The 13,690-nt window shown below is 38.6% G+C and overlaps 1 protein-coding gene across 2 annotated transcripts in view; it reads left to right on the top strand.

The window, feature by feature from the left end:
* The first annotated feature begins 1,441 nt into the window (after positions 1 to 1,441).
* Positions 1,442 to 13,690, top strand: part of efna3a (ephrin-A3a) — a 209,600-nt gene continuing 197,351 nt past the window's right edge. The window contains exons 1-2 of one of the 2 annotated variants that reach the window (XM_049476258.1): positions 1,442 to 1,660; positions 1,835 to 2,305. In XM_049476258.1, the coding sequence (XP_049332215.1) occupies positions 2,196 to 2,305 (110 nt within the window). In that variant the 5' untranslated portion in view covers positions 1,442 to 1,660; positions 1,835 to 2,195. Of the gene's footprint in view, positions 2,306 to 13,690 lie in introns of both variants that reach the window. The other variant, XM_049476257.1, reaches the window with a different exon arrangement.

Here is a 13,690-nt window from a genome sequence, read left to right on the forward strand (position 1 = left end):
GTTTTTGGTGAGTAAATTAAAGCAGCCTGGTGGCCAATCTTCATTAATTGCACATTGCACCAGTAAGAGCAGAGTGTGAAGGTTCAATTAGCAGGGTAAGAGCACAGTTTTGCTCAAAATATTGCAATGCACACAACATTATGGGTGATATACCAGAGTTCAAAAGAGGACAAATTGTCGGTGCACGTCTTGCTGGTGCATCTGTAACCAAAACAGCAAGTCTTTGTGATGTATCAAGAGCCACAGTATCCAGGGTAATGTCAGCATACCACCAAGAAGGATGAACCACATCCAACAGGATTAACTGTGGACGAAAGAGGAAGCTGTCTAAAAGGGATGTTCGGGTGCTAACTCGGACTGTATCCAAAAAAAATAAAACCAAATGAGGGCAGAATTCAATGTGCACCTCAACTCTCCTGTTTCCACCAGAACTCTCTGTCGCCACAATAAATTATTGTGGTCTAAAACCAGGTGTTTCAGTTTCATTGTCCAACCCCTCTATGTGCAGTTAAAACAGGCAGCCTAGTGCATCCCAAATTTGTTATCAATAACATTTTAATATAGAAAATATTCATTATGGCTTTTAGAAAAATGTGTTTTAAGGAGGGGGTAGTGCACTTTTGTCACTGATATTTTTCCCCTTACGTTACTTTTACTTTTATACTTTAAGTAGTTTTGAAAGAAGTACGTTTACACTTTTCCTGAGTTAAAAGCTTGAGTTAATACTTCAACGTCTGCAGAAGTATTTTGAACTCTAGTATCTATACTTCTACCTAAGTAATGATTGTCAATACTTTTGACACCTTCAAATCCAACATGCAGGAAGACCAATATAAAATAATTTCCAGACCTTTAAAAGCAAAGCAGAGAGAGAAAATACAGACAAGTTTTGGTCAGTGGAGTGTTTATCAGTTCAATTTTCTGACATTGATGCTTAATTATTACATAGAAATCTAGGCATACAACTTCATTCTTTATTTTTTTAGATCATCCCTCACAATCAGAAAACCAGAAAAGACAATTAAAGATTAATTTCCCCTTGTGGTATAATTAAATCTACTTATGTTACATGATGCAAACATAAAAAAAATAATGGAGTAAAGATTTTTTTTTTTCATTTTCCCTAAAAGTCTGATTGTGAGCGGCAGAAATTAAAAACTAGAAAATTGCAAACTTTTATGTAAATCATTTTTTTCACTATACTAAATTGGAAAAAAATATGGATGCTTTACACACAGTTTTCTATTGTAGAATTCACACCCAAATGGTAAGAAACTTGAACTGATGCACGTTACGAGGCCAGTTTGCAGCAGGATTCACTGTAAACGCTGAGAGTTTAGTGTTTCTGATTGGTAGAGAGTTAAACAGGACTCGCTGAGGAGAGCGCATTGGTGGAGGGGGCGTGGCCTTGTGTCGCGAGCGCAGTCACTGTGGAGGAGAGAGCGCGAGGCTGTGCTGCGCGAGGGTGCGATGTGAGAGAAACCTGAGGAGAAAATAACGACATTTTCGTGAATGTTTTCTTACTTTTATCGCTCCAGTCGGGACAAAAAAGTACAAACGGGGCGTGAAAGAGTGCTGGACTCACCCAGAACAAGTTGAGTGAGTTGGAAATGGCGAGTAGGTGGAGAGAGAGACAGAGAATCTTCCGTTAAACTCTGAGGTAAAGTGGCCGTTTTTTAAGCTAAGCTAACCTTAACCTAGTTAACCTAAAGCTTCTCCACCGCCCGGTACGTTTACCTAGCTGGTTAGCCAGCTAACCTAACTAGGTAGTTAGTTAATCTCTCGCTCTTTTGTTCTATCTAACGTGGTTTGTTTTTTACACTTTTCTCCTCAGTATTTGACGGCTTTGAGGAATTTGTGTGAAGAAACGGTTTATTTGAGGTCGTTGTGTGTAAGTTATCCTAAACGAGGCTATTTATTTTGTATTTGGTAACGCTAGTTTAATGAGTTGTGTTGTTCAGAAACAGGCAGGGAAGGTGCCTGGATGAGTGAGAGACACTGGTGGATTAATTTACCGTGGAAAAAAATCATCCAGCTCTGACTTTGACCGTATAGACGGGACGGGAGCGAGGCTAACCTACGTCGACGGCATTAAACATTTTTACGAGTTGCCGGGATGTTATAAAAGCCTGGTCGTTTCTGCGGGACAGCAGGACTGAGAGAAGAAGGTCGAGAGCCGGGAATCGGAGGATATTATGGCTCTCTCAGCGGTCTCCCTCTGTTTCATCGTCCTCGCCTCCGCTAACTTGCACCTGAGCCACGGGAATAACCGCCATGCCGTCTACTGGAACAGCTCAAACATTCAGTAAGTGCAGCAAATCCTTTACTTTTCCTTCATTTCTCGGTTAGTTCACTCGACACAGTTGTCAGAGCTAGCCGTAGATTCCCAGAAGAGAGCAGAATTAGCTGTGCATTGTGCAGCCATAACTCTTCTTATTTTGTTTTAAATCTAGAAAATACCTAGATTTTTCTCCATAAGACTTGTTAGCTTGGTAGTTAGATATACGTGAGGGAAAGGATTTCCCAGTTCATAGTAGACCAGACCACCGCTGACACCTGTCTCAGGGGAGTCTGATTGAAATGCTGCAGAGCACAGCTGGGTCACGGCTGGTTCTGCTTCTCATACAATTTAGTAGACGAGCTATCCCTAACTACATTTCTTGTGATCTGAAAACTCATAGTGTGAATTTAGATCACACTATGATGGCAGAGAGAGATTCACATCTAAATAATTTATACACCTCCATCTCTACACTCACTCAATCATGAGTCATCCACGACTTCCCAATCTCTTTTATTAAGCTACACCACTATACCTTTATCACACTCACTTTTTTGGTAAAAACTGCAGTATCTAAACCAGTTAACTCCTGTTGGGGTGTTCAGAACAACTGGGGTGACTTTAGTTGCTGTAATATTGGATAGAAAATGGATAAAATGTATTTCTCCTGCAACACCCCTCCTTCTTGTCTTATGTCCATTTGTATTCACCTCATCCACTTATCTGCTCTCTATCTCCTGCCTCCTCCTCTTTCACTCCTCATCTCTATCTCTCTTGCTCTCTCTCCCTCGTTTTGTTTTATACACTCTCTGATTTTACCTCTTCTTTCACATTTGAACGAACCACATCATTTAGTTTGAGTGTTGCTCACAGAGCCTCGTACTTTACTCAGATACTTGCACCGCTAATCACCAGCCCAATAAGCAGCAGCTGCCATGGCAATTAAGTGTCAGAAAACGTGTGTTTGTGTGTGTGTGTGTGTACTCATTAGTGCCCAGCTCCTCATTATCATAACCACAGCATCTTCAAAGTGTAGAGCACAGTCACAGGTCTCCTTGTTTGTCATATCCTGTTGTTAGTATTATCGATCACTGTTAATTATCCACTGTTGGTGAGTGTGTAGGCAAATGTTTTGGTCGAAAAGAGTTGTGCATTGTTGACAAAAAAGTCAAAACAGCATTATTAATGAACAGATTATTAATTAAGCTTGCTTATGCAGTCCAAAAAGTGTTCAAATCTGTTAATGCACAATAGGCAGTGTGTTTATTTTAAGGACGCATGAAATATTAGGCAACCAAAATGATGTGCATTTTTGGTGTTAGAAAAGAGTTGATAACTTATTGCGAACAATGCCGTTTGTGATTTTGCAATAAAATTGCAACCATCATGGAGTAAAGTGTGCCTTGTAAATATAGCAATAGTAAAAAATGCGGCAGAAGTAATGAAAAATCTTCTAACAACAATCAGCCTTTTTTCAGTTTTCATTTTGATGCATTCCTAGTGTATAACTAGCATATATACACCAGTCCAATTTTGTACTATGTGTTTGTGTTAAGTGAGAGAGATTAAATTGCTGTTTTTATTTATGTAATATTTGCTCTGCAGTATGCAAGCAGTAGGTCCATACAAATCTCTGTGCTTAAAAGAATGCCATGTATTTTTGGGAGTGAGAAGCCCTTTTTCTCTCTCCATCCTCCTACACTGAGATAAGGGCTATAAAATAATGCGTAAATTGACCCAGATTGCAGGTAGCTGAGGCGCCCACTGAGGCCTCACGGCATGAATACAGATCCCATATCAGTCCTGTGAGGTTTGAAGCTCCAGGCCAGAAGCTTCTGAGAATCCAAAACTGGCCTACCTTTGTTGCTGTGGAGCTACAATCTCACAATCAGGCTGCTACCTCAAGGACATGAGAGAGTGCCCACTGGCAGGGCAGAGGGCCAGCGGGCTTGTAGGGCTCGGCACTGGGCGAGACCCTCGTTTGCTCCACCCTTGGGCAATGTACTCGGTCCAGATGGCAGGGCAGAGGCACCCAGCTGTGAGAGATGAGGTGGCAGAGGAGCTGAGTGAAAACTTTATGTGGGCTAACGCTTGTGAAATCGCCGCTCATGGCTCTCTCTGACGTTCCCTCTCTCCTCTACTACAATGCAGACAGATGAAAGCTTAGACAGATAAAAGCCATTTCAGGAATGCAGCGAAAGACCTCGCTTACAGAGTCTGTTTGAAATCCTCACTGAAAAGTCAACTGAGTAGAAGATAATCAATCACGTGAAACAGTGTCAGGGGAATCTCGAAATCTAGAAGTCAACGAAAAATAGCAGTCTTTGTGTAGTGTAACAAAAATACACAGATGCTCAAAGGAATGACTCAAAAGGACAGCAGCAAAGTGGAATGGCGATGGAGTGAGTGGATACATATAGCACTGACTCACAAACCCATGGTTAGGCTTTGATTGCATCTGCACAGGCCCATTAGGAGGCAGTTCTCTCAGCTTCTGTTGGCACTGCAACAGCTACCCAGGATCATTACAGCTGTCACAGTTAATAATACACATACTAAGTCACACAAGTAATGTCCTCTTTCACACACACAAATAACTTCACATGTACGCATGTACCTGTGACTTAAACCATCCATACTAAAATAAATACACAATACACAAGTATACTGCTTACTAACAAACAATGAGGAGGGGGCCTTTTTTCATGTGTGGTAATGTTACACATTGTTCTATCAAATCTAGATTTTTTCCAAATCTTACCTGTAAAATTAACAATATTTTAATTTAAATCGATTCTTGCATACAATGATTCAAATTTAATAAAGAGAGTTGTGTTTTTTTTTTCTCAGTAATCGTATTTCACATTGCATCTGTACACTTTAATTTTGTCTTGGTTTTTCCAGTCTGCACTTGAACGAAAACATAACTAGGTAGGACAGATGCTTGTTTAGAAACACTGATATTCTATATGTCACGGGACACGGACTAGTATTGTGTCTTGTAACATCATGGGGTCCTGTGTAACATTCATGTTTGGACACCTGCATTGAATGTGGATGTGATTTCTGTCACTTGTCTGTTGGAACAGACAATTCTAGCCAGGCACTGTCAGTCATGATCATTACCACCCACTGCTCTGGCCACTGTGGGTGGTAATGCCCCATTTGGTGTATTCCCAGTACACCAATTAGGAATGATAAATGGCCACACATCTTCAAAAACATAAGAGTTTCATCCATTTGGTTCAGACTACATTGCATTACATTGCATTTAAACTGATAGTTAATGTCGCTTTGCCATCTGCACACTGGACATTCTTCAACCTCATTCACAACACCACAACTTAAATATTTGTGGACATTTTTTTACTGCTCTCCCTTGACCTTTGGCATGTCAGTGTTGAGCAAGTTCATCACAAGGCATCATTGTGTACTATTAGGAACCATAAAAAGGTCCATATTTGCTGGTGAAGTGGACTTGTAAAAAAAGCCACTGCTGTTAATATATTTTTTTCAGTACATACGTCTGAGATTATTAATTGGTTGCAAAGTAGAAATGCCATTATTTTCTGACTCATTTAAACTTGTAGTTTTCCCATTATCTGATTACTCAAGTGCTTGTTAAAATACTGATTAGATTACAGACAAAATCGGATTTTATGTGGTCATGTGATTATGTGTTTGTAAATAAACCCACTAATATAATGGTCTTCTATGTCTTTGGAAGTCACTCTGATGCGGTGATTGTACGTGCAGTACAATCAAAGCTACAAACCACAGACTTGAAAAATACAAACAAATACATTTAGCCAAACATGTAAAATCGTTTTATTTATTAATTATGGCCCTTTCTGCGGTTATAAGTCATTAGTGACAAGAGTTATGATGAGCAGAGTTCAGTGCTTCAGCCCTGTCACATTCCCTGCAGCAGCCTAACCTCTATGACCTTGTGTCAGGTGGGCAGCAGGGCTGCATTTTCAGAGCAGACGATAATTGGTCATTCGTTGTCAACATGATGAAAACAAATGAGAACTCTGTTGCACATTCTGGGTGCCCTAGTGGAAAGTCTCAAAAGCTTGAGGCATTAAAGGTGTTTGTGAGGATGCCTGATGCAAGTGTGGGTGAACATTGAGTGAGACATCATTGAATCTACTGGGGCAGTATTTTACAGTGAAATGCCAGGAGACAGGAGATGAAACAGACTGTATCTACTTAAAACCTTAATGGATGCCATAAAGAACAAACCATAAAGATTTGAGTCGTGCACTGCAGATCATGACCTCTATAAAGCACTAAACATAACCCCCTGAATTAAATAAGTGGGGGGAAATGGGAAAAACTGCAAAAACAAAGCATCTCACTCCTGCTGAACAATTTCCTGTGCTACAAAACAAATTATCACCTTGACAAATGGCTTCCCTGAGAGATTGAGGCACAGGGCGAAGTGATCAATGGGCAATGGAGCAGGAGAGTTCCTACATCAGCTTGTTATACGCTTGTACATCCTATTACTGTACACACACATGCATGCACACAACTGTGTGGTTATGTGCAATATATGGCACAATTGCAGTTGACTTTAAAAGATTCTTAATATTTTAGCAAAGAACTCCAAGTTGGATTTGATTGGACTAACAAAGATCAGAATACAATTACAACTTAATTGAAAGACTAACGGCTGGTTGTCTGGGTTCTAAATCTAGTTTGAAAGAAGATATAAAATAATTAAATTCTCTTTGTAATTCACTTGCAATGTGAACAGTGTGAAAGTACTGAGAGTACACTGGCTGGCATTGCTAGGTTCTGTGATTTGATATGATAGGTGTATTATGTCTACAGTTCAGACATAATCATAGCCCAAGAACTGTGATACGAACCGAACCGTGGCCGTACTGTACCATTGCATCTCTAATGATAACTGATTTTTGTTTAAACCCCATCACTGGTAAAGAAATAATCACAGTATATCAGAAAGCTGAAATAGATGTATTAGAAATTGTTGATTTTGGAATTTGTAAATCTACAGATTTTTGAGTGATCTTCCATCTTCTTTTGCTAAGTCATTGGTACTGTGTGGTAAATTGTAAATTGGTAAATTGCAGTAAGACAGAGAGACATGTGCTGTACTAATCTATTCCAGGCCGTCCAGCATCTCTCTCTCTCTCTTACTCACTCTCAAAAAAAGGAAGACAAGTGGATTTGCTAGACAATTACATGCAAGGCCATCCGTCTGGCTTTGCCCGATAGACAGTGGATTCCTCCACTAGCATTTAGTATGCCACTCATTGCTACTGAACTAGACCGTTTTAGATTATTGCATATAGGCATGGAAATGGGCTTCGTCCGATTTTAGGACATGACTTTCTCTCCCTTTAGGCTTCACATCTGTAAATTAGTGATTTTTTTCTTTTTGTTCACAGGACTGTTGCCTAGAAATCACACAATAGAGCAAACGATCAGTACCCTGCAGGGTGAATATGCAGATATTTACCAGAGTATAATTAGAGCATGATCTGCACTTCAGTTTCTCTTTCTGCCACACTAAATCATTCATGCAGGTGCTACACCATGTGCGCTGTGCATTCTTTTGGTTCACTGCCTCATGGTGTGTACATGAAGTGTGGGGCTGTCTCTGGCATCTGGGAGAACACATCCACTAAACATCGACTGTGTGGGCGTGTACGTGTCTTTATTCGTCATTCTGTCTTTATTTTCAGCGTTGGCGATTATGGCCTGATGCAGTCATAGTAAATTCCCTAATGCTTCATGACTCATGCATGTGGCTGGTGCTTGCAGAGAGGATTCTCTGTGATTCGTCAGGACTCCCACAGGAAAGTATGTAGGGGAAATGGGAGTGATCGATTTAGGCCCTGTCCACACATATCTGAATATTTTTAAAAAGGTTTTGGTCTCCAAAACCCATTTTTGGCCATTGACAACAAAGCTTTTTAAAAACAATTTTTCGAGGTGGACAGTTTTGAGCTTTATGCAGATGCACATCTAATTGCATGCTTGTTTCTTTCAGAATCTCAAATACCTTCCTAGTCCCTAAATAGGAAGTCTTAAATCTATGCCTATGTGCTCTAGAGTTTAGATTTTTGTAATCAGTTGAATAATACTCTACTTAGGAAGTATTGTGTAATTTTTGAGAGGTGGTGCTTGTTTTTTACACCTCCTGTCCAGACACTTAAAATGTAGCTAAGAAATGTTAATGCCACTGCTGAATAGCAGAATAGAAAGAGAAGACTCAAGAAAATAAATAAAAGGAGAACAGGTGAGGGGGAGGGTGGTGAATGTTTTTTAAGGCATACAGCCATTATTCTCCATTTAATCTAACAGTAAAAAATAAAGAGGGTACAGTAATTGATCTCAGTATGAAATTTTGAGCCCTGAATTGCAGTGTTAGTGCATTATTTCTGCAGGTCATGTCAACATTACAGAGTTTTTATATCAATCCAATAAGCTTCCCTGGACCCGCTGTGAGTTTATGAGAAAACTTTATCTGTTTGAATATTAAACTATAAATCATTCAGCATCTCACATCATATTAAATGTCATTGATTGTTAGGGAGCAGAAAAACATTTTCTCACTAAAACACATTGAAGAAGAGGGAGAAGGAGGACAGCTAGTTTGCTATTCCATCAAAGACTATTAGCATTTTGTCCATTCTAAGGTGATGGAATGCATGCTGTTGCTCCCAGCCCTGTGGAGATAGACCCTCAATCCAAGCAGGGGGAGTCAATCCCTGATTCAATGATTAAAACGCAAATACTACAATGAAGAACTCCTCACCCCACCCATCTATCTATCCGCAACACTGTGATGCAGAACCCCAAACCATGTTGGAGAGCTTTTGCCTGCTAGGAAAATTGCATTTGCTGTTAAGATGCAAATTCTCACAGGATGGAAACTGATGAAAATTACGAATCTCTGGGAGCTCGTCATTTCGCTAACACCCAATGTGTTAAACATAATGTGACTCATTCTATTTTTTTTTACAATGAATCATGTGCAACGTGTTAGCAAAGAAAGTTACTGGCATGAAGCATTATTCTCTACAATTCATACATGATGTACTGGTGTAGAATCATATATGATGCATGAGTTACTAAAGAACAAAGATGATACCATTAAAATGACAACTAGAGGTGTATGATAAAAATTTAATGTGCGATAACACTTTCAAAAATCCCAATATTTTTCTAAGCCAAATTAAAAGGAATAAAACATAAGTATATTTGTGTAACTGGACAATAATGCACATTCAAAAGGTGTATAACTACAAGACAACCAAAAGAACAAATGTGAACAAATTGCATATAAAAGTGCATATAATGGGTTAGATTCACAGTAAGTACAGTAACTGTGCTACACCAAGTGCAGCACATTAATAAAGTCACAGTCATCTTGTCACCATGGAAAAGTGATCAGCATGCCAGTCTTCATTCTGCAGTATTGTTTCACACATGTAAAAGCCAATTGACATGCTAATGACCTGATGCCAGTGTTGAAAGAATAGCTCTGTGAAAAATGAAATTAACATGCAACTGATAATCATGTTTGTTATCTGCTTCTTTAGTTTACAATAAGATGTGACAGAATAACTCTGTTAACAGACACTGGCCTTGTGTTGTCCGTGTTCTCTTCTCAGTAAATACAAGCTGAAATTGATTTGCTTCAAAAATGTTAATACAGCAGATTTGTAAAAAAAAAAAAGACTGGACTTTCAGCTAACTCAAAATGACTACCTTATCATTAATCTATGTGGAAACATTCATTATTGCTACAGACTAAAGTAAATTATACCATGTTTCAAAGGACATTGATTTGTCTGTGCCAAAAAATAAAGATCTTTATGGCCAGAGGATCGCAATTTTAATACTGGACCATTCTGCTTCTCTGTCAGCAGCCAGAATCCAAAACGACACATTTGGCCATTCTCTCTTGGGGCAGGTGGATGGGGCTGTCCCCCCTTATTACTCCCATGTGGACTGTCAAAGTAGAGTAATATGACTGGTAACTGTTAACTGTTTTGTTAAATATTTAAACACAAACAAGAGTAAATGGCTGATTGCTAATTTAAACAAAAAGCAAAGAGGAGCCACATTTGGCACAAATGGTAAAAGATTCCTGTGATTCTCATTTGTAGGAGAGAATAAATGTGTTAGTTATATTTTGTAGTAAATATGCCACTGTGTTTAATTAGCCTTGGCTCAGGGTATTTTATAATAAGCGACACAGCTACAAATTTGATCCAGCCTATAATACAGTTTTTGGCCTTGTCATTTTCCTAATGCATGTCTAATTAGCTTAAAATGATTTAAAACATCTGTTGTCTGCTTTATTATTTGTAAAGGAGTTGGATATCTGTGTTCAGAAGCAATACGCATGTTTACAAATAAGATGCAACTGTAGCATAGTTACTGATTGGCATATCATTGCAATATCTTTGTTGTTTTTAAAGCACCATTGGCATCACCATTGGCAAAATGTGCTGTAAAACAGAGCTAGCTATTTGTATTTATAAACAAGTGTACATTTGGGGATCTAATGTGCCATTGTTATCTGTAAAGACTGATATAAAGCATGAGTATTTGGAATTAGCTAAATACAAAGGAACACATAGCACATTACATTCCTCTTTTGTTCAATTTCGGTAAAATCACAAGTGCTTTATAGTTTCCCTTGAGCATGCTCAGAATAATTCAGATTTACTAAGGAAGATCATTTTGAATGTGTATGTAATAGTTAGGCATTCTGTTGTAATTGAGAAGTTGCCCATTGAAGCTGTAATTATGGGAAGGTCTCGGACCCTTTGGCTGCTGTCGGTAGAGTAATGAGAACATCAGAGAAGAACCGAAGTCTCTCTTCAGTGCTTTGCACATTCGGTCGGGCAAAAATGTAATTTGACCTCTCTTCAACGGCAGTCGTGGGCGACCAGAAGTTAAATGTGCTACTTCAAATGTCTGGACACATTTATATCAGTGGAGAACTTCCAAGCGAATCCGTTTCTATTACAGCGTCAGCAGCGATGTCGTTAGTCTGGGGAAGTTTGGAATAAGTGGTGTGGACAGGGCACCATTACTGCGGAAATTAGAAGGACTGTTTCTGCCGAGGGGCAGCAGAGTAAGAAACTCCAATGACAATGCCACAGAAGACAAGTTGATGGAACTAATACCTACTTATCTGTTGAAGTCCATGCGCTTCATCTCTCTTATTGGCCGGAATTTGCACTGTGATTGAAAAACACCACTGCAATTACCCTCAATGTGTCATTGGTGAGAAAGTGAGTATCGGAGGCAAAGCCCTCATCCACATTGATTATGTTTAAGCTGCTTGCAGGCTCACACTGTCTCCTCATTTTGCTGCTAAACTCTGAACAGAAAACACAAACAGTAATCGATAGTAAATCTCAAACACAAGCTATGTTTACATGCACAATAGCTCAAATAGTATTAGTTCTTAGTTTGAGAAAATAAGTCTGTTTTTAAATCTTTTCTGATTATTGCAAAAGGTTTCCCGATTTCAGGGTGATTTTAAGTGCCAATGTACCCAAATTATTCTGTAGTGTGTGGTCTCTATAATCCAAGCTTTAGTCCTCCAGTCTTCTCCCACTGCAGTCAGAGCCATCTGACATGAATCATAAATATGAAACATGTTCAATATTTACGACTGAAGTGTGGAATTGACACGGATTCTCTGGTGTGAAACGTGATGTTAATGTCATGCCTGCTAACACTGTCGGCTAATGAGAAACCAAGCTTGAATACACACATACATGCAGATATATGTTGCACACCTAAAAGCAAGGATAATATGCTAAATTACAGAAAATACCTGGCTAATATGAAGAGAATTTTAAAAGTAGTTTACAAAAAATATATAACTTTTTGGCTTTATTATTTATTTTTGCATAAAATAATAAAGATATATATTTTCAATAAAAACGTATTTCCAATGTCTGGAACATACTTTAACACAGACATATTGGCATATGTCAATATATTGTACAATAAGTTGAAGTATTTCTGAGAGTAAGTAATGCAATTATCGTGACAGATCTAGGAACAAGTGTTCTCACACTTGCTGACAAAATATCCACTTCCCCTTTTCTTTTTCTTCCAGCTAAATTTAACATGTCTTGTTCTAATAAAATACCAGCCTTTTCTCCTTCTTGTCAGTCATGTCTGTTTTAGTGTCATATGCCCAAGTTCTTGTCACATGTGATGGAAATGATACAAAACACTGTAGCAGCTCTTGAAAGTCAGTGGAACATTGCTTTAATATGCTTTGACTGCTTTAAGCTTAGGTTGACTAAAGGCTCATTTAAATTTCCATTAGGTACGGTAATAAACATGTACACTTCAAACGTAACACTATCTGTGGTATTTTTGCTTTGCCATGGATGTTAAGTAGTATATCTACTGGACCAGGGGTTTTCAACCTTTTCTAACTCATTACCCCCTTGTTCATAACAAGAAAGCACAATGGCACACAAGAAAAAAAACTTATATATATATATTTAGTTATTTGTATTTGTTATGCTGTTTTTCCGTATCAGGCACCTGTGGCTAAGATTTCTCAAACTAATTGTGTTCATTTTGCCAAATGGCTTTGCCTTTTGTGTTACCTTTAGCTCTTGGTATTTACTTACCGGTATACTATTCTTTCCAGTTACAGTGGCCTGCAAAAGTATTCAAATCCCTTGACCTTTTCCACATTTTGTCACCTTACAACCACAAAAATAAATGTATTTTATTAAGAGTTTAAGTGATAGACAAACACAAAGTATTGGTTTTCAAACATTTTTATCAACTATAAAGTGTGATGTGCAAAACTATTTAACCTCCCCTATATCAATACTTAGTAGAGCCTAGTGCTGGGCGATATGGGAAAAATCATATATCACGATATGGAATTTCTTTGCCTGAATTTGGACCGGCGAGAATTCTCACTGTTTTCCTGACGCGCTGTCGGGTTCTGCTGAAGAAAATGGACTGTGACGTGACGTAGAACTATTTCAATGTAACAAATCACACTGTGATTTTTGTGCTAATCAAAAACTTACAGCTCAATACATTTTATTGTAGCCTACTTTATATATTTGCATAAATAATTGATGAAATTACTGTAGAAATGATAGGGACAATAGAAGGTAAGTTGCAGGTAGTAGAGCCATTGTAAGTTGTAAGTGCTTTGGGGTTTGTCTCTACCAGCTTTGATCATCTAGAGACTGAGATTTTTACCCCATTCTTCTTTATAAAACAGCTCAAGCTCAGCCAGGTTGGATGGAGAACTGGAGCGTTTGTGAGCAGCAAATTTCATGTCTTGCCATAGATGCTCAATGCGATTTTAGACTGGGCCATTTTAACACATGAATATTCTTTGATCTAACCCATACCACTGTA

This window comes from Astyanax mexicanus, chromosome 3 (assembly GCF_023375975.1).
Source record: "Astyanax mexicanus isolate ESR-SI-001 chromosome 3, AstMex3_surface, whole genome shotgun sequence".
In the NCBI taxonomy this organism is placed as follows: Eukaryota; Metazoa; Chordata; class Actinopteri; order Characiformes; family Acestrorhamphidae; genus Astyanax; species Astyanax mexicanus.